This window comes from Alternaria burnsii, assembly GCF_013036055.1.
Source record: "Alternaria burnsii strain CBS107.38 chromosome Unknown 746, whole genome shotgun sequence".
In the NCBI taxonomy this organism is placed as follows: Eukaryota; Fungi; Ascomycota; class Dothideomycetes; order Pleosporales; family Pleosporaceae; genus Alternaria; species Alternaria burnsii.
This window is the reverse complement of record NW_024066109.1, coordinates 1,707,566-1,727,303: the sequence shown is the minus strand read 5'-3', so window position 1 is coordinate 1,727,303 and position 19,738 is coordinate 1,707,566. Positions and strand designations below refer to the sequence as shown.

At 51.5% G+C, this 19,738-nt stretch overlaps 6 protein-coding genes across 6 annotated transcripts; 5 read left to right on the top strand and 1 right to left on the bottom strand.

Moving 5' to 3' along the window:
* Positions 1-739: 739 nt before the first annotated feature.
* GT037_003140 (uncharacterized protein) lies at positions 740-1,587 on the top strand (the record flags this gene model as incomplete). The annotated part of the gene is made up of 3 exons (XM_038928187.1): positions 740-929; positions 985-1,383; positions 1,469-1,587. The coding sequence occupies 3 exons, from the start codon at positions 740-742 to the stop codon at positions 1,585-1,587; spliced, it is 708 nt and encodes a 235-aa protein (XP_038789465.1).
* A 2,102-nt stretch (positions 1,588-3,689) lies between these two features.
* GT037_003139 (zinc finger transcription factor 1) lies at positions 3,690-6,923 on the top strand (the record flags this gene model as incomplete). Its single annotated transcript, XM_038928186.1, has 1 exon — positions 3,690-6,923. The coding sequence occupies one exon, from the start codon at positions 3,690-3,692 to the stop codon at positions 6,921-6,923; it is 3,234 nt and encodes a 1,077-aa protein (XP_038789464.1).
* A 1,576-nt stretch (positions 6,924-8,499) lies between these two features.
* Positions 8,500-9,525, top strand: GT037_003138 (uncharacterized protein; the record flags this gene model as incomplete). The annotated part of the gene is made up of 3 exons (XM_038928185.1): positions 8,500-8,642; positions 8,695-9,118; positions 9,172-9,525. The coding sequence occupies 3 exons, from the start codon at positions 8,500-8,502 to the stop codon at positions 9,523-9,525; spliced, it is 921 nt and encodes a 306-aa protein (XP_038789463.1).
* Positions 9,526-10,310: 785 nt separating this feature from the next.
* GT037_003137 (histidine permease) lies at positions 10,311-14,471 on the top strand (the record flags this gene model as incomplete). The annotated part of the gene is made up of 2 exons (XM_038928184.1): positions 10,311-11,746; positions 12,866-14,471. The coding sequence occupies 2 exons, from the start codon at positions 10,311-10,313 to the stop codon at positions 14,469-14,471; spliced, it is 3,042 nt and encodes a 1,013-aa protein (XP_038789462.1).
* Positions 14,472-15,013: 542 nt separating this feature from the next.
* GT037_003136 (d123-domain-containing protein) lies at positions 15,014-17,908 on the bottom strand (the record flags this gene model as incomplete). Its single annotated transcript, XM_038928183.1, has 3 exons — positions 15,014-16,268; positions 16,661-17,731; positions 17,778-17,908. 3 exons carry the CDS (start codon positions 17,906-17,908, stop codon positions 15,014-15,016), a joined length of 2,457 nt encoding a protein of 818 aa, XP_038789461.1.
* A 255-nt stretch (positions 17,909-18,163) lies between these two features.
* On the top strand, positions 18,164-18,715 carry GT037_003135 (uncharacterized protein; the record flags this gene model as incomplete). The annotated part of the gene is made up of 1 exon (XM_038928182.1): positions 18,164-18,715. One exon carries the CDS (start codon positions 18,164-18,166, stop codon positions 18,713-18,715), a length of 552 nt encoding a protein of 183 aa, XP_038789460.1.
* Positions 18,716-19,738: the final 1,023 nt, after the last annotated feature.

Here is a 19,738-nt window from a genome sequence, read left to right as displayed (position 1 = left end):
TATTATATGTTCATAATTGACGTTAACAAAACTCAGTCTATTTCATTGGAGCATCTGTTACCTCACTCGTTACCATGGTACGGCACTATTGAAGAATCTGCGTAAAGGTATCTCAACACTAGCAAACTTTGACTGAATGACTTACTTCACCCTCTCATGGTCCAGAGAAGTTCGGCGCTAGACATAAGTTGAGTTTGCAATGAGCAAGCCTGTACTCTGAACTAGCTGCTGCGACTGAGTCTAGGCATATAACGCTGACTTCATAGCAACGATACACAACTACCCTCATTTCCCGGATTCTACTATCCAATCAATAGCTATCATCACCGGTAACACTTGTCTCGTTTGCAGGACATCGATTCAGCTAGCACTACAGAGAGCATTTCAACCCTGGCTTCACGGAACTCGGGGCTAACATCTCTGTGCCAAACTCACCTCTGCGCAACCCGACGCAACACCTTCATTGCATCTGCGCAAGCTACTCCGTGTGTGCGACTTCTCTATGCTTACGATAGATGTGAACAAACACAATATTACGTGCATACAGATGGAACCTTACGCCATGTGCGCTACAGTCGACACATGCATTGAGGTTGTGCTCAATGTCAACCGCAAATGACATGTACAAAAGGGTGACTCCAGTGTTGAGGACAGGCAGTCATCTTTGACCTTCCCTTGAGATCCGCTTTCAGAGATCCATTGACACACTCAGTACTTATCCATCCGATCATCTTCCGTCATGCATCTCGTCATCGTCCTCGTGGGCCTCGTCACCCTGACGGTAGCTGCGCCACTCGAAAAGATCAGCGATAGCGAGATGCACCAGGCTCAGGATAAAGACTACACCAAATATGCCGGATACCACCCATACTACTCTTACGGGCCGTACTCCTCTGCAATCGAAGCAGAAGCTGCCAAGATGCAGCAAGGTGCATCCCATACTCATTCCCATTATACATCAGGACATTTCTAACCACCTAAAAGGATCAGAGGCTGCAAACATGAAGCGAGACGACACACAACCCGTAGTGGAAAGCTACGCACAATATGGCGTCTACTACACTACCTACGACCCCTATCCATCAGAAGTGGAGGCTGTGGCAGCGAAAGATGACATGGAAAGGCGAGGTTATTCCTGCTACGAGACATACACTCCTTACTCTGCCGCTGTCGAAGCTGAAGCCGAAAAGGCGTCCATGACCAAGCGTGGATATTCTTGCTACGAAACATACACTCCCTACTCTGCTGCGGTGGAAACCGAGGCCAAGAAGATGGATGCAAACATGGCTAAGCGCCATATGCTGAGCATGCCCAAAGAGGTGATGGATATTATTGCGAGCAGCAGTGTAAAACGCGACATGCCCAAGGAAGTGCAGGCTGCTGGTGATTCCTGGTACAAGTCGTACAAGTAAGCTTGCTGCTTCTCTCTCCCCACTCTCACGTCTTTCCATGCGCACTCTCCGTCAAGCTTCAGCCATCATCCATTGCTCGCGAGCACACAATCTGACATGCCTTACGTACAGCCCTTATTCAGCTTATGGTGCCTATCACGGCGTTGCTGAGACTGAAATCGCCAAGACGAACTAGACTGACACTTACGCAAAACCGGCTATTGAAGGTAACAGGTGGTTGAGGAGGAAGAGGGAAAAGATGCACATTCGCAGTACTTGCTTTTGCATAGTCGCTGTCGCTCCTTCCTTTGTGCTAGAGTTCTGGGTGCTTTTCAACGGAAGAAATAAAACATGTCACTCTTTGTTCCTGTTTCAGGATTGTGCGAGAGGTTGTGAGCGGGTAGTTATTGTTGTGACAAGTGGTTAGGCTAGCACTTGTGGTTACTCGAAGAACACCCAGTACCACGATACCGCTATACTTGCCATCTTTAAGATTCATAGACCTGATTTAGTTGATCGGTCGTCGCGTATGATTGTACAAATGGTTGCCCCATTCTTTCGCTACTGAAGTGTGCATAGCCTCGGGTAATGTTGTATGCGACTCTCACGGCTTTGCATGCATATCATATCTCGTACTTGGGACGAAAGGCAGCGGGCGAGCGGATCAGTCGTGAATTGAGGGGACGACCTTGCGTCTATATCTGATGTGTTCGCTGTGATATACGAGTGGTCAAGTATACAGCACGAGATGTTGAAGGAATATGGATAAATCAGCCACTCATATTGTAAGAATGGCATGCAAGGATTAAGTGGAGAAGAGCGGCCAGCCAGGACAAATGGAATTACGAACCAGGAAAGACGGTTATCTCAAATCATCGAGCGATTCCAGGACTGTGCTCCCCGAAGCCAGCTAGAAGGCCTGTCATGGTTCAGTCCGTAACATCAAAACTGGGTGCAGGGGGTTGGTGTCTCCAAATCGATGACGCACCTACTCCAAAAGTCGACAGGCGCCCATCTCTGATCCCAACCGCCAGCATATATGTAAGCGCATCTATTACTGAAACGCATTCTTCCGGTGGTGGTGGTGGTCGCGTCGCCTACTTTGCAAACGGTCCACTCGCCCAAGTTACGTAGTAATCATTGTGCACAACCCTCGTGATGCACCCACCGTACAGGTCCAGGCAGCATCGTGGCATCAGGCCTAAGCGACTGGCGCACCGTTTTGCGCGAGAAGGCGGCGTCGGAGATTGGATACAAGTGATCGAATCGGAAAATAGGACATATGGATCATATAGAGGCGCAATGAAGAACTCATATACCTCGCGTGCGTCTAACGTGTCGTAACGTTGAACAGGGCGGGCGCCCCGCAAAATAGCGACCACCTGGCACACGACGGGTCCCGCCGTCAAAGTTGCCAGCCACAGAGCGCCCGTCTCCACGGAGACATCCGCATGATATGCAAAAGCCCGCATCGAGTTATACAAGATATATGTGCTTATGAAACGCCTCATAAGGTTGTATGAAGATAGGCAGCGCAGAAGCCCAGGCGACGATCATTGTCCGCTCGCGGCTTGGAAGGCATCGCAAACTGCTTTGTGATGTCTGAATAATCAGCAACAGGTCTCGAACTGCAAGGATTGCCATGTGGGGAAGGGGCAGGATTATGTGGCTTGCATCGGCCAACCTGCGGCCAGTGACTTGAGTGGGCCGACAAGCTTGATCGTGGATTAATCGGACCTCGACGGGAGGCAAGCTGCAAGCGTGCGAATCGTGAAGGCGCCATTACATGGCTCTGGTGCCGTCCCTTGTGCAGGCGACATGGGGAATGCAGCCATAGTACCGGCGGAGGGATAGGCCGCAGCAGCCACCTTGTGCAAGGCGTTGATACATCACCCACCGTCATCATACCTCGTTTCTTGTCTCTTTCAGCCCCGAGTTGTGCCCGCCTGTTGCTCGCTGCTTTTTCGCTCCCTTCTCGCGTGCTGTCCTCCTCCCCACATAGACAGCCTGCGCTTTGATATAGAGACTAGCGCCCCCACTGGTCTCCAAGCAAGGGCCGTGACTATCCTGTGGAGAAGTCGGAGCTTACCATTTCCCTTTCTTCGGCCGGCGTTCCGATCCAAGCACACGACGTTTGGACGTCTCGACGCCTGGATACGCCTGAAATGTTGTTTGGGGGGTTGAGATGCAGGCGCATGTGAACCATTTGTTCTGATCTTGAAGTTTGGGACCTGATGTAAGACTGACTGCCTCGGCGCTACCCAACAGCACAAAAGACGGCAGGCAGTCGTCGAGAACATGGCCGACTCCGGCGCGACCGCAACCTCTTTAGCCACTCCCTCGCACGCGCGCTTCGACAACGACGATTCACTGATTTTGGCCGAATACGGCCTGCCTGAGCTTCGAGCTTCCCCAAACGCGACCGCAATCAGCCCTACCAACGTCATGGGCTCATTCTCCGACTTCGACATGACATTTGCGCAAGGCCAAGGATTCGGTTCCAATTTCGATGGGATACAACCAAAAATTGAGGCTGGATATGCGGATCACAGAGGCAGTGTTGGCAATATGAGTGAAGAAGGTATGAGTGGCGGCGGGAGTGCGCATCCAAATCGGATGAGCATTGGAGGGAGCCCCGGCCGCGACGGAAACAATACCAGTCCGGAGAGCGCGCCTGCCATGGGCATGCTCGCCATTGATCCCATGAACGAAGCTTCGGCCTTGGCCATGAAGCTCAGTGGCAACGACGGCACAGACCATTCGACGACATCGCGCAGGAGTAAGGATGACACGCAAGATCCACCGCTTTGGAGCGAGATGAAAACAAAGGCTGGCAAGGAGAGGAAACGGCTTCCACTTGCTTGCATCGCATGTCGCAGGAAGAAAATCCGCTGCTCAGGCGAGAAGCCAGCCTGCAAACACTGTCTGAGGAGTCGGATACCATGTGTTTACAAGGTCACTACCAGGAAGGCAGCCCCGAGAACCGATTACATGGCCATGTTGGACAAGAGACTGAAGCGCATGGAAGATCGTGTCATCAAGCTGATACCGAAAGAAAGCTTACCTTCTGTTGCGAATGTGGGCAGGTCTGTCGTTAAGCCAGCTATCCCCAGCGCACCACCCAAGACACCCACCACGAAGAAGCGTGCCGCGGAAGAAGCTTTCGGTAACGAGTTGGACGAATGGTCAAAAGCAAAAGTCGCAGACCCAGATACGGCTGGTTCGACGTCTCGTGGCAAGGAGTCAGATGAGAGCAAACTCTTAACAGAAGGAGCGGAAAGCTTGCCGTCAAAAGAGATACAGGAACATTTGGCTGAGGTATATTTCGATTATGTGTATGGACAAAGCTACCCCCTCCTCCATAAGCCAAGCTTCATGCGAAGGCTCGCAACTGCAAAGGTTCCTCCAGTACTAATACTAGCAATGTGCGCCATCTCAGCACGATTTTCAAACCACCCACAGCTACGCACAGAGCCATGTTTCTTACGGGGCGACAGCTGGGCTGAGCGGGCACGCGAGATTGCGCTGAAGCGATACGATGCACCCAACATTACCATCTTGATAGTCTACTTATTACTTGGACTTCATGAGTTTGGCACTTGTCAAGGTGGACGGAGTTGGATGTTTGGTGGTATGGCGCAAAGAATGGCATATGCACTGCAACTGCACAAGGAGAACGAATACGACCCGCTCGTCAACGAGTCCGACAGGAAACCCTTGAGCGCTACGGATCGAGAAATACGGCGGCGGACCATGTGGTCTTGCTTCCTGATGGACCGATTCAACTCCTCCGGTACCGATAGACCACTCTTTGTACACGAGCAGTACATCGAAGTACAGCTACCAGTCAAAGAGCATCTGTACGTACACGAAATACACGCACCAACAGAAAATCTGGAAGGCGCTGTGCCGAATCCCGTTCCACCTGACAGCGGTCAATTGGCGAATCCGCGCGACAATATGGGCGTCTCAGCGTACACCATACGTTTGGTATGCATCTGGGGTAAGCTTATTAAGTACATGAACTTGGGGGGGAAAGAACGCGAAGCAGAACCTATGTGGTCTTCCGGTTCGACCTTCCATGCTATCAAGAAGGAGGCGAAGGATTTCAAGGCGGCATTACCTGAGATGCTTGTTTACAACCCTGAGAACCTCAAAAGTCATGCTATTGGCAAGACAGCGAACTCGTTTTTGTATCTTCATATCTTATGGCAACAGATCATGCTGTTCATGCATAGATTCGCGTTGCCTTCGACGGCAGGTAGCAGACCACCGAAGGATATGCCACATGACTTCCTCACAGAGTCTGCTCGCTCTGCGCTCGACGCTGCGAACCAGATCTCGATGCTCATCAACGAAGCCATGGATCACAACGTCGTCGCACCATTTGCAGGCTACTCGGCCTTCTTCTCTTCGACCGTCCATGTTCACGGCGTGTTCTCGAAGAACCCAAAGCTGGAAGCGCAATCGAAGAAGTATTTGGCATACAATGTCAAGTACCTGACAAAGATGAAGAAGTACTGGGGCATGTTCCATTACATTGCAGAAAACCTCAAGGAGCTGTATCGTCAACATGCCGATGCGCAGCTGAAGGGGCCGAACGCGACCGGCGACAAGAAGAAAGGTAGCATCTTTCAGTATGGTGATTGGTTCGATAGATACCCACACGGTGTCTCGAAAACCGACTATGAAGATGCGGCTGAGTCAAACCCAAATGAGCCAGGTACTGATGCCGTCCTGGGACATAAAAGCGATCTACAGAGTGTGGAAGAGTTCTTCGCATCTTTATCTCCACCATCAAAATCTGATCAACAGCGCAAGCAGGCGCGCAAAAACAAATCAAAATCAATCTCGAAACCCGATCTTGCTTCGTCGAACAACCAAGATATGCCACGACTACAACGGCAGAATAGTCAAGCTCAACAGAGTCATACTGCTCGCTTGCAAGCACAACAGCAAATGAACCAAATGAACATGGCCTCGCAAGACGCAATAGACGCTGCCATCGCCGCTGGCTACGACCCTGCTGCTCTCTTTGCCCAACAACAGCAACATACCTCTCCCCAGCAGTTTCTCGCTGATTTCGCTGGTTCCCACCACGCGCATCAACAACATGCTCACCATCCTTCTCTTCCACTCATCAATACCTCACCAACAATGATACACCCTTCGCACGCACACCAGATGGATCCTACAAATCTCTCCCCCTTCCCCGACCTAGCCACCGACTTCAATAATGCTTTCTGGAATCTCGATGCCATGGGTCTGGGTGCCAGCGCTAACAATAACAATTTCTTTGATCCGATGAGCAGTTACTTCGTGCCATTCAACGTGGAACCGCCGCCTCAACACGGTCTAGGTGACGATGGGGTTTTCGCAGGGCAGGGTGCAGAGGCGTATGGTTTTGCGCTTGGTGCTGGGACGCCAGTGGATTTGGATATGATGCATGGTGGTGGAGCGTCAAGGATGCATAGGGGGAGCGTTAGCGGAGGACGACCCACTTTAGGTAGAAGGGGGACGGGTTTGGAGTAAAAAGGTACCTATTTTGTTTGACTGGGTTGGAACGTTCGGGACGGAAAAACTAATGTGGTGATGATTATTGGGTATATACCATTGAACGGAGTTCTCGTCAATACAAGGCTGTGTATATGGCGTCGGTGTCGATAACAATTGGAATGTCTCCAAGCAGCGAATACTCGCATTCGAGATGCGTTGCTTCACTTTTACTGCACTTAGATGCCTACATTTGACTAAAGAACAAGTTGGTCTTCAATTGGCCCTCGGTTTCTTCTGTATATTTTGAGTACTTTGAGAGAGCCGTAAGCCAGCTTCAAATGTGATGGCGAATTTGGATCAAGGTATTGGTTTGCTCTTTTAAACTTATGCGACCTTTGAGCCCATTGTTCGGCATGTACTGAAAGTGCCCAGTTGTTTGGCGCAGTTAGCATATTCCGCAGCTTCACGATTTTCGCATGGACCGCTATTACTCTAGGTGAGCCTATGAGATCAACATTCGCCCCACCTGCCACATTCTGGTTGCTCCACATTCCCATCGACACCTCGACTCGTCCACTTACCAACCATCACAGCCTCGGATTGCAGCATCCGTCGCATATGTTGCTAGGTCTTGGGTTTTAGGAACAGGCAGTACATGTTTGAAGATCTACTGTATTGTTTGGTGAAACACTAGTGGCGACAAGCCCTGCAACATCATGCACCCACGGGTGGATCGCGGACACTAAAATTCGCCTAAGCTGATGCTGAACAGGATAGAATCGAGTAATTGGAAACTTATGATTTGAGTTGGTTGTTTTGTATGTTCGGGTTCAATCGTTTTTGGTCTGACATGTCATGCATACCGTGTGGAGAAACCCTTCTCTGTACAAGTTCCAAGAACGATACCAAAGTACGATTGCCGCTGTAGTGAAGCTCTCATGCACTAAAGATGTAATACTACTCATCATGGCCTTCAGCGGGAGTTGACAAATTTACGTGACGCAAGAATTCCCATAGGTTAATAATCTAATGTATTATTGTGTGAAACGCAGGTGTGTTTGCTTGTTTAGTAGAATGCCGCAGCTCCGAGTACAGCGTTTCGCGAATCACCCTTCTTGCATTGAGGGTTTTCGCCTTGGCGCCTTTAGCCTTCATCCCCAGGCGCAGACGAAACTGGCGGTTGGAACGTTGACACCTCTCGACGCCTGGGAATTCGGCATTCCGCCATGGCCAAGCATCTGAGAGAAACGCCTCACCGCAGCCAAGCACAGTTGGCCTTGCCGGAAGACCTTCGAAAACGCGTCTTGATACAAGAGCTGGCATGTCTCCATACTGACCTTGGGATGCCAATGACGAGCGGGGTGGGGTGGGCGGCTAATATCCCAATGGAGAATACGATGCGAAGTAGATCGTCAACAAAGGACGAGGAACCAAATGTATAAGACGACCTATGGAAGTCGAGTCTACAATCATCATCAGCTTCCATTTCTCAACTTCCCTATTAATACTTCCTTCTTGATTAGCCTGGTGCTTCTCGCTCTTCGTCTTCTCTTTCCAAGCAAAACCTTCTAATCCACCGAGTTGATCTCAACTTCACATACACACATACAAAATGCATTTCTCACCAGCACTCATGCTCGCCCTTGCGGCTGCTGTTTCTGCTCATGGTGTGGTCACCGAGGTTAAGGGCGCCAATGGTGTCACTATGCCAGGCTTGACCATCCAAGACGGCACCCCTCGTGACTGCTCTAGCAAGTAGGTTTGAACACCAATGATGTTTAGTAGAAACAACTAACCAAACTTCCAGCGGCTGCGGATCTCAAGCCGATACTGCCATCATCAGGGACAGAGAAATTGCGAGCGGCAAGGCAGGTCCTCTTGGTCGTACACAGGGTAACGGCATAGTCGATGCTGCCGTTATGGTTGGTGCTTTCATGGGACAGGGTGCTGCACCCCCTGCGAACAACGGTGCCTCTGGAAGTGTTGGTGTCGAGGACAACATTCAACAGCCCGGCCAGAAGCGTCAGTTCCTCGGTGGTCTTCTTGGTGGAGGCGCTGGCGGTGCTGGTGGCGGTGCTGGTGCCACTGGTATCGCTGGACTGCTTGGCGGGGGTGGTGACAAGGTCAACGGCCCACCAGAGGCACGCGTAGCGGCCGCAGTAGGACAGGGGGCATCGAGCGGTCTACCCACATGTGCTGATGACGGCACCGTCACGATGACCCTTAGACAGGTAAGCTTTTGAGTCCTACTCTTGTACAGCTTTGTCTAACGAAGTCGTTTTAGATCAACCAGGATGGTGCTGGGCCATTCACTGCCGATGTCGACGGTACCTCAGGAGGTACTGACGAGGCCGCTATGCAGCCTGCTACCGTCACTCAGGACGTTCCTGGCCTCGGTGTTCAAGGTATCTCTCTCGCCACCAACACCGAGTTCGCGATGAAGGTGCAGATGCCGGCAGGCATGACATGCGACGCGACTGTCGCTGGTGTCAACAATGTTTGTGTCATGCGCGTTCGCAACGGTGCTGCTGCCGGACCCTTTGGTGGATCTGTTGCTTTCACACAGGGTGCCGCTGCCAGGAAGAGGGCCATCGCCTACAGGCTCAAGAAGCGCATGGAGATTGGTGGCAGGAACTAAGCTGGTTGTTCCAACGAGCTGGGTGGGAGTACTACTTTACCTCAATGTTAATAAAGGCCTGACTGGTTCAGTGTCAACGATGGATGATAGATAAAGAAATCTGGGTACATATGGGTAATGGGTTCTGTAGAGGATTACGAATGGTAACAACGGCTTCCTTGACAAACAAATCCACAATCGTGACTGAGCCTTGTTCAGCTCATTTTGCTGCAAGTCGTGACAGATAGATTGCTTGATGATGCTGCAATGAGACGCACTAGGGATTACCGATTCTTTCCATTGCAGGATTATGCGACTAAGGAAATCCCATTTCGTGGTAACCGTTGTCGTTGGTCACGATTAGTGGATTTGGGATAGGTATTTTGCCGAGAGAAGTGCCGCCTACGTGAAGGATCGAAAATCCAGTAAGCTAAGCCCAAGGTGGACCAAGCTTATCTTAACTGCTATTCTACCGTACGCCCCCGCCACCCGATTGCGATCCTGCTCCAGTACAAGCACCAAACACAGCAACAGTTTCTAGGTTATTCGGAGGTGAGACACGGTGATTGAGAGTCTCGAAGATGATACTTTCAGATGCGAATTTCGCGATTCCGCCGTAGAGACACTTAGACCATCTTATCGCGCAATCCACTATGAAAATCGCAACATGCACCAAGCCGTAGTCTATCACTATTCGTCAGAGATCAACCGTTCCCACGCCAAGTTCAAGACTAGGAATTCGCTTATAATGATGACATGCCTAGTTTTGAGCGTCTATCTTCCTGACCACCATCTTCCGGTTCGACATGGCCATCTTCGACTCGAAAGCTCACGCTGAGCACCCGTCACCCACGGCAAGTTTCAATGACAATGATTTCAACCGGATCGATCCTAGCGGAGTCAAGCGAGGTCTCAAAACTCGACATCTATCTATGATGGCGCTCGCTGGAATTATTGGACCCGGTATACTTGTCGGCACTGGTGGAGCATTAGGAGAAGGAGGTCCAGCGTCTCTGCTCATAGCTTTCTGTGTCATCGGATTCATAGCGTTCAGCATCACGCAATCCCTGGGAGAAATGACAACATTGTACCCAACAGGCGGTGCTTTCGTTACACTTTCCGATCGGTTCGTCGACAAGGCCTTCGGAGTAGCAGTGGGGTGGCAGTACTGGCTGGTCTGGGCGTGCGTGCTAGCCAACGAGTACAATGTCGTCTCCTCGATTCTGGTCTTCTGGGGTCCACAAGTACCTCTCTGGGGCTATTTTCTGATCTTCTGGTTCGCATTCCTAGGCTTTCAGATGTTGGGCGTGGAATCTTTTGGCGAGGCAGAGTTCTGGCTTGCCCTCGTCAAGCTTGCAGGTCTTTGCGCCTACTTCATCTTTGCCATCATCTACGCTTCTGGTGGCCTCATTGGGCAGAACGAAGCACTCGGGTTCCGGTATTGGCATGATCCTGGTCCGTGGGTCGATGGTTTCCGCGGAGTAGCTACGGTGTTCGTATTTGCTTCAACTTTTTATGCCGGTGTTGAGGCAGTTGCTGTGGCTGCTACAGAGACCAGGAACCCTTCGGTAGCCGTACCGCTGGCAATCCGACAAGTAATTTGGCGAATCCTTTTCGTGTACATTGGAGTTGCTTTCTTCTTTGGTCTCACTTGCCCATCAAACGCGGACGGGCTAGCAAACGGAGCCAGCCGTGCACTCAAGAGTCCCATGACTATAGCGCTGCAAAACGCTGGGTGGGAAGGAGGTGTGCATCTTATCAATGCTTTCATCTTCATTACAGTCCTGAGCGCTGCCAACTCCTCAATCTATATTGGGTCTCGAACAATACTCTTCATGGCACAAGAAAAGATGGCGCCCAAGTTCTTGGGGAAGACGAATAGCCGTGGAGTGCCGGTTTATGCGATTGTCTTCACGAACTTGTTCGGCGCGATATCCATGATGAACGTTAGCACCGGAGGAGGTCAAGCGTACTCCTATATCGTCAATCTGTCCGGTGTCTCTACCTTCCTTGTTTGGGGCTCTATCTCTTTCACACACATCCGTTTCCGGAAAGCTTGGAAAGCACAAGGCCGAACTCCCGACATGTTACCGTTCAAGTCGTTCGCCTATCCAGCCAACGCCTACTTTGGAGTATGCGCTAATGTCTTCCTTGCGCTTGTGCAGGGCTGGACCACACTGAGTCCGTTTGATGCGGGTACATTCGTCGACGCCTACATTATGCTACCAGTGTTCGTAATTATGTTTGTGGGGTACAAAATTCTGTTCAAGACGAGATTTAGAAGAAGTCAAGAGGTAGATCTTGACACAGGCATGAGAAAGGACTTGGACATGAGGGACGAATACCTGCAGGGAGATTCAGATACTGGGCTGCAGGGGAAGCAAGGTTTTGTACAGAAATTTTGGCGGAATTTCTAAGTAGCGTTATTAGAATGCTCAGTCGTCCATGCGACGACATACTGATTGATGACTATCATGCCAGTGAAAAGGCTTCGTTCGACATATAGATAGCGGCAGCCAATGTCAATGCGTGTTAAAGATCTTTTTTGACGGGCGATACAAAACCCCGAAACTCTGGGATTCGGTCGCTCCCACTTCTTCGGCCTGTACAGCATACCCGAACGAGGGACAGATCCCACATCGATCACTGTAGACAACGTTTCGATCTAATAATAACGGTTCACTAACGTCCAGATGGATGCTTTTCCGTCGAATTTTCTCGTCCTGTTACGCCCGGAAGGATCATAACCCTTGTCGGACTGTATGCTGATTGGGTATGTTCGATAATAATAGCCGTTGGCTTAAGGCCCGCAGTCAATGTCACTGTGGCCTAACCATTTAGACGACCGCGCCGCAATGCCGCATAATTTCATGCAGCCTCAAAAACAGCTTGTAAACCGTCGATGTCATTTGCGCGATCGTAAGATCCTTCGACCCGACACTTGCTACTTGCTCGCTCGTACACTCGGTTTCGTTGGGTCTTCTTTCATTGGTCAGATCACTTGCCCCAATCGCTATGACTACTGCGGCAACCGTGTCCGGTAAACCACGCCAAAGGGCTTGGAAACCTAAAGCCCGCTCAGGTTGCAAGACGTGCAAGTAAGTGATTGCGCCAAGGGGCGCGCAAGTTCTCATAAATACGGTACGACTGGCTCTACATCAGGAGTTGGGTCCGTTTCTCGCGGTTTTTCAGCCCAAGATCCCGCAACAACCAGATCGAAAGTTGAACATCGACGCGACAACTTATCATGGAAGTATGAACGGTGCCACCAGTAGGTGTCATCGAACTCTGCACGTGGAGCAATATCATTTGTTCCTTCTGCAATGCTGCGTATTCGATGGCCGTTTGCTGATCTGTACAGAATACGCAAAGTCAAGTGTGATGAAGAGAAGCCGCACTGCAGGCGATGCACTTCAACAGGCCGTACGTGCGATGGCTACGACCCAAATTTCAGGCCTGCGCAATCATCAACACCCTCTCCACCGGACTCATCACGAGGCTCGCCTCACTCTGGGTCAAGCTGGAGCGTTACACGAGCTGGATCGCCAGTATTCATTGCGCCAGCCATGCGGCTTAACAGCAAAGAGGAACGGGAGAGCTTCGAGTTCTTCACTTCCTACGCTGTATCGAACCTGCGCGGATTTCTTGACTCGCCTTTTTGGCAGCGAGAATTGCTTCAGGCTGCTCACCATGAACCTGCAATTCAGCACTGCATCATTGCTCTGGGTGCCATGTATCGACGCTTCTCCGAAGGCAGCGACTCGCACCTCAAGGAATCTGCCATGCTGGACAGGTACTTGCAATTTGCTCTGCGGCAATCAAATCAAGCGATCCAGGATCTATTGAGAAAACAGAAATCAAACGAGAAGGTAGCTCGAACGGATAAGGTCACCCTTATGACGTGTGCTATCCTGTTCACTAGCATGTGCTGCCTCCAAGGCTACCAAAGAGACGCAATTGAGCACGTACGTAGTGGCATACGGATGTTGAACGAGGCAGACGAAGACGAAAACGAGAAGTTTGGTCACCCGATAGAACTGGAGTCCTTGCGCACTATCTTTGTGGGATTCGACACGCAAATCAGGGCGATAATGCCCACGCACCTTTCGCGCACATGGGTTGCAAAGCCCAAGACAAAAACCTTGAGCGCCTCACCAACTCATACTTTGAACATGTCTTCACTTCATGCGATGCTAGGACATACGCAGAGCTTGATGAACAGCATCCACGCATTTAACCAGAGGACTAAGCTGCGCCCAGAGGATGAAATCGACGAGGTATATAACGAACAGACCGAACTCATCATGCGTTTCCATCGAGGCGCGGCCGTTATGGAACATCTCTGGAAACAAACACCTGCTTTCGGCGACGACTTTCTCCAACCTCTCACCGCTCTGGAGCTCACGCAAGCTCAGATGGAGTACCTCTTGCGTGTTCCTAGGTCTGACCTGGTAGTCAAATTCCCCTGTTTGGGTAACTTTAAGCAAGCTCATGGGCCATTTAAACAGCCCTTCGATGTCGCCGCACAGTTTGTACGCATCTTCGAACTCGCTGCCAAGCTTCTGCCACTATCAGGTGCTCTGACACCAATATTCCAAGCCCCAGTGGGACCAACGTCTGCGCTCTGGCTCATAGCAGTTCGCGCACCTTCGTCTTGTCAGGTGTTGCGGAAACGCGCTGTACGGCTCATGCTAAGCCATCCGAGAAGAGAGGGGTTTTGGGATGGTATGCTTGCAGGCCAGATCGCAGAAGAGGCTTTGCGGCTGGAGCAAGAACGAACGCGATCTGAGCTAGGTTTACCCGAGCACGACCTGAATCAAGATCTAGAAGTGCCGGAGCATCTACGCATCATTGCATTCTACCTAACTCATCCGGAAAATAGTGACCGTACTGTCAAAGTCGAGTTTTCGGATGCGCGAGACCTTGCCATCGGTATTCCGGGATCTGTCCGGTGGATGAGCTGGTAGTTGAACGGCTATTTGGGGCCTAAACCAAGACCGATGGTGCCTTCTTCGAATCCATATCAACTCATCTCGTCAATATAATCGAGATATCCGGGCTTGTTTTCACTGTGAACACAGCACCTCGACGAACACGCTTGTCTCGCCTTAGAAACCACAGCAGGTACCTCAACTGGCGACACACAGACGGCACGTTCTCCCGTTGTTGAAGCTCCTCCGAGTACTGACTAAGATATCGCTCTACTGTTACATGTAAAGTAGAGAATTTCAGGGACAACTTCAATGAACTATACACTGCTGGAGAGCCAACAATCGGAAAAGTTGTTTGTAGCCACGAGAGGGTAGAAGAAGTGTTCCCAGAAATGATGAAGCGTGCCAAGCCCCAACAGACTATCTACATAGTCTGGCGAAGCGCTCGATTAGACGTACATGCAAATTTGAGCGTAATATACTGTACATAGAATCGTATAAGCAATGGCCAGCACGCAGCAACCGTGTCAGCCTAGCAGAATCTTCCCTTCCCTTTGAGTCTCAACCAAACTATGACCCTACGACTCCTCCTTGCCCATCAGGAACGCATCCAAATCACTTACACTCAGCCTGCCACCTGCCCTCCTCATGTTCATCGCTCCGCCTCTCCCAGCGATATCGCCCTTCTTCCAATTCACCCAACTCGTGCTAACTATTCTGGTCTCGGGCTTTGGCCTAGCCGTCAACTCGAGTCCTGTCGCCAAACTGCCCCGCATGACCTTCATAGCAATCTTGCCGCCGCGTATACTACGTAGGATGTGCGAGACAGGGCTGTTGTCATCACCCCAGACGGAGCCGTAGGAGTTTTCCCCAGGAAACAGAATGTGTGTTGTGAGTTTTGCAAGGGGCGTCGTATGTTTAGGGAAGAGTGTGGCGATGAGGTGAGCGAGGGCCGCTGGAGCTTCGTTCGACGTGGACGTGGAGAAGGACGGGAATATCCGAGGCACGTTGTCTGAGTGTCGGGACTCGCGGGCGAGTGGAGGGTCAAGGCGGAGGCGCGGACGTGTGGGATTGATTGAGACGCCGTGGCGAGCTGATCGTGTCGAAGGGTTACTAGCAGACCGGGTGAAGCTTGTGGATGGTCCTGACGCCGGGGCGTTGAAGGATGATACGGCGAAACTAGTAGATGGCGTCAAGCGTTCATCATCGCTCATGTCTGGATTTGGAGGATCAAGCCCGTTTTCCGGGCGAGGGGTGTAATAACCAGAGATGTAGACTCTTCGCGCTTGTTTCAAGAGGTATGGGTACTGTTTCTTCAACACCAAGACACCGTATGGATAAGACACGTAGAGTGATAATCCTTCTTGATTTTCTCCATCGTCTTGTATCACACCATCGGCATCAATTGTGGAACGCGCCTGCGCGATATGGCTTCGTCTTCGCGTGCAATCGGTCAATTCGTCATTGATCAATCGAGAAGTCAACAACAGCGCCACCGGAGCGGAGAAGCCCAGTCTCTCGCCTTCAATATTGTCCATATGCCCATTGTCAACAGGAACCGTTGGGGGTTTCGCGACCGAGAGGATAGACGGATCGTAATAGCGTCGTGCCAGCGGCGCGAGATCAAGTGGTAGACCGGGGATTTCGGTTTTGCGTGCGCGATCCTGGACTCTATTGCCAAAGCACGTAGTGTAGCCAGCACTGACTGTGATCGCGTGTTCTTCGGTGAGGAGGTACTCGTAGATCTGGCATCGTATCTCGGTAGGTAACGATAAGAAACCGCTATAACTGCTGTCTGAAACACTCATGTTGTGGTTGCAGGAAATTTGCGATCTTCAAGGTTGTTCAAAAGTATAGTCGTTCAGCAGAATTTATTGCATCAGAAGCATACCAAGAGCATAAACAAAATACTTCGAGCTACGTGTTGTTGTAAGGTTGGGTGAGAAAGATCGAAGATGGGATATGGACGAATCATGGATGTGGGGTGTAGAGCGGTGAAACACACAGATGCCCTGCATGAGCGAGTCACGGTGGCGGGCCAAGAGCCTCACGCGACGAGGCTGGCCACTGCTCAGGGCCATATGTCACGAATGCCCAATCATGTTTTTGCAAACGGCTGTTTGTTTACGCCAAGATGTATGCAGTTATGACTCTTCGATTACGCTACGGTAGTCCCTTTAGCTCAATCGTCCTCACTGTCCTCGGCTCTTTGTTGCTCAGCCAACTTCTGCGCTTGTTCCCACTGCATCGCAAACTCTCGCAGTTGACCTTCTCCGCCACTGCTTGCATCCACGACGTCCTTGGGGAGCTTGTGCGCACTGTACTGTGGCGTCGAGAAGCCGTAAGCCTCCGGATCGTCTTTCCTTATGAGCCGGAACTCTGGCTGCCATAGTTCCTCAATGTCGTCATCATCATCGTCGGTATCTTGGTCTTCCTCTGTGTTATCATCACTTGCCTTGATCGGCACGCTCTCATCTCCTGGTTGAGCCATCTTCAGACGCACAGTCGTCTCTTGGGACGAAGGTGCATCGGGTACCTCCATAGTAAGGAGTTCCATCCACGAGAAGATGAGAGGGTCAGTCCGCACAGCCCACGGGTTGAAGTCGACCACCCAGACCTTGTCGTGCGGTGGCGGCACGTAAACGTCAAAGGTAAAGTTTGGGTCGGGAAAGGTGTCTCGCAGTTTCGCATCGAACAAGTCTTGAATGGTATCGCGTAGCTTGTCCTGCATGTTGAACAAGAAGTCAAAGTGGTTCAGATCCCGCTGGCAAAGGGCGATCAGCCGTCGGTTCCGCACAAAACATCGAAACTCGACACTGGGGTTGAGTGTGATCCACTTTCTTAAGACGAGGTGGTAAGGAATCTCTGGGTCTGGCGTCGTAGACTGGTCGGCTGTGTCGTCAAAGGCGTGCGCCAAATCGTGGGTGACGAAGTCGCTGCTCTTCAGCAGTAGATAGATATCGTTGGGTGTACGGCATTCCATGCTGTTTGTCGCGGCTATCCAGGTCGCATCTTTGGGCGCACTCCAGTTCAACTTTGGCGCAACTTTGCCGCCCAGCTCCTCAATAGTACGCTCGATGGCCTCGTGTGTATCGCGCCAGTGCGCGCTTGGGTCTGGACTCTCGTCTTCATCAGCATCGTTGTTGTCAGCGCCTGAGAAGATGCCGCTGTCGTTGTCCGACCATGAAGGGTCGTCGGTTTCCTCGGGGGGTAGGATGATGCCATCTGAGCGAAGGTAGTCGAGGAAGGCAGACGGGAGAGGAATCAGACGCGCTTTTGGTGTTATGGCACGGTATCTGTTGATGTCAGAAACGTGCAAACTCTTGAGAGGGGGATGCCAACTTCGGATGCCATTTGTGGTAGGAGCAGTTCAAGATGTGGTCCTTAGTGACTGGTGGGAAGGGCAGCTCTCGATACCCCACCTCTACTGGTGCAGAGGTGGCGTCGTCGCTTGTCGTGTCTTGTGTGCTCATGGTGGTTGGGGCTTGTGTGAGGAGAAAAGATGAAATCTTGCGCCCCAAGGATAGATATCCAGAAATAATGACTCCATCTCTAGGTGAGTCTTCGCGGTACCAAGGGAAAGTTTTGGTGGGGCAAGCGATTCGATGGTTGCGCTTGGACCTCACCTCCGAACTCTCCGCAAACCAGCCCTGATCCATCATCACTCTCGCGCCAGCAACACTCGCCCCAACTCAACACTCACCTTCACCCTCCACCCACCACGCATCATGGCCGACAACGTAGGTCTCACTACACCCAGAGGTAGCGGTACCTCGGGTTACGTCCAGAAGAACCGATCCCTCCTTCGGCCACGCGACAAAGCTCAGCCGTATCCCAAGGACTGGGAATCGGCCAAACACCGCCCCCGACAACCAGACGCCGAGATCCTCGAACACGAGGCAAAGCGCGACATTGAAGTCAAGGTCCTCGAGCTGCGCGACAAGCTTGAGGATGAAGGCGTCGACGAAGACGAAATCGATGACCAATGCGAAGGCCTGCGTCGCAAGCTAGATCAAGAGCGCAAAGACGGCAGAGATCTTGGTCCAAACGCGAGGCGCTTGAAGTCGCACCAAGTTCACGACCTTGCCAAAGCGAAAGCGGAGGAGAGCGAGAGGCTGCGGAAGGCACTGGGCATTAGTGCAGACTATGAAGAAGGAAGTCACTGGAGGAAGCAAGAGGAGAGGATGCGCGATAGTCTAGCCAAGAGGGAGGCCGATGACGAGGAGAGGACTGCCAAAGCCAAGGAAGCTAGGCGCTACGACGAGGGCGACTCCGACTGAGGTCCTGCGGGTTGGCTATCTGGCGTGATGAACATTCTGATACCCACAACTGCCACTGTGCGTCGCCTCTAGAAACGTAAGATGATGCCCGTAACGGCCAACACTCATACACTCGTCTCTTGCGTATCTACGACAAGGCTCGAGTACCAAAGACAAAAAATGCCCATCACTGATGCGGAAGCTTCAGGCACAGGCAGGTCAGCTTTGTCTTCTAGCGCTTAGTCTGTCCCTAGACTGACTTGGACAGACCATTCTTTAAACGAGCCTCCTGACTTTTGGTTCTAATGCAGGAACCCTTTACATCATGCCAACTGACTTGACTTGACTATCTTCGTGACCATCTTACTCCACTGATGCGCACCCAGGATGATGAGCGGCCTAAGAGCTAGTTCTGCAATGGCGGGCTACAGATCTCCACTTCGATGCAGTTGCCGGTACCTGGCGGACCGTCAAGGGAAAGAAAACGTGATGCACCATGCGCAAGGCGCCTCATTATGGTTTCGTCTTCATCATACCTCGCTCGTTTTATGATGGTATAGCGACATCTCATACAATGCATGCATATCGCCAGTCACTACAGCTGAGTGAGGGGCTTTGCCATCTGCAACGCACTGGTCAGGTTGGCATTTCTTATCGGCTTAGATGCTTACCCCGGGCGGTCCAGGTATTAGCCCACGTGGGCCACCTGAATGGCCAGTTTTTGACGGAGATGCCAAGCCCTCACCACGACTGGGGTCATGCCGTGCAACTTGGCTCTCAAACGTCGCACGCCGTCTTTTCAATTAACGCGAACGACAAGGCTTTTGGAATGCCTCCTCGTCACAGATGTGGGCGTCGCATACTCTGAACCTCAACGGGAAGCGGTAGCGTACCGCATGCGATAGCCTTCACCCTCAATTGGTCCATTCTTCAACACCAGTGTTCCGGTATCGTGGACGTATAAACCAGGTCTCTCCGCATTTGCGGGCTAGCTGTTGCTCCCCGTAGCACCACCACTGCGCCTTACATACTCCGACTGTCACC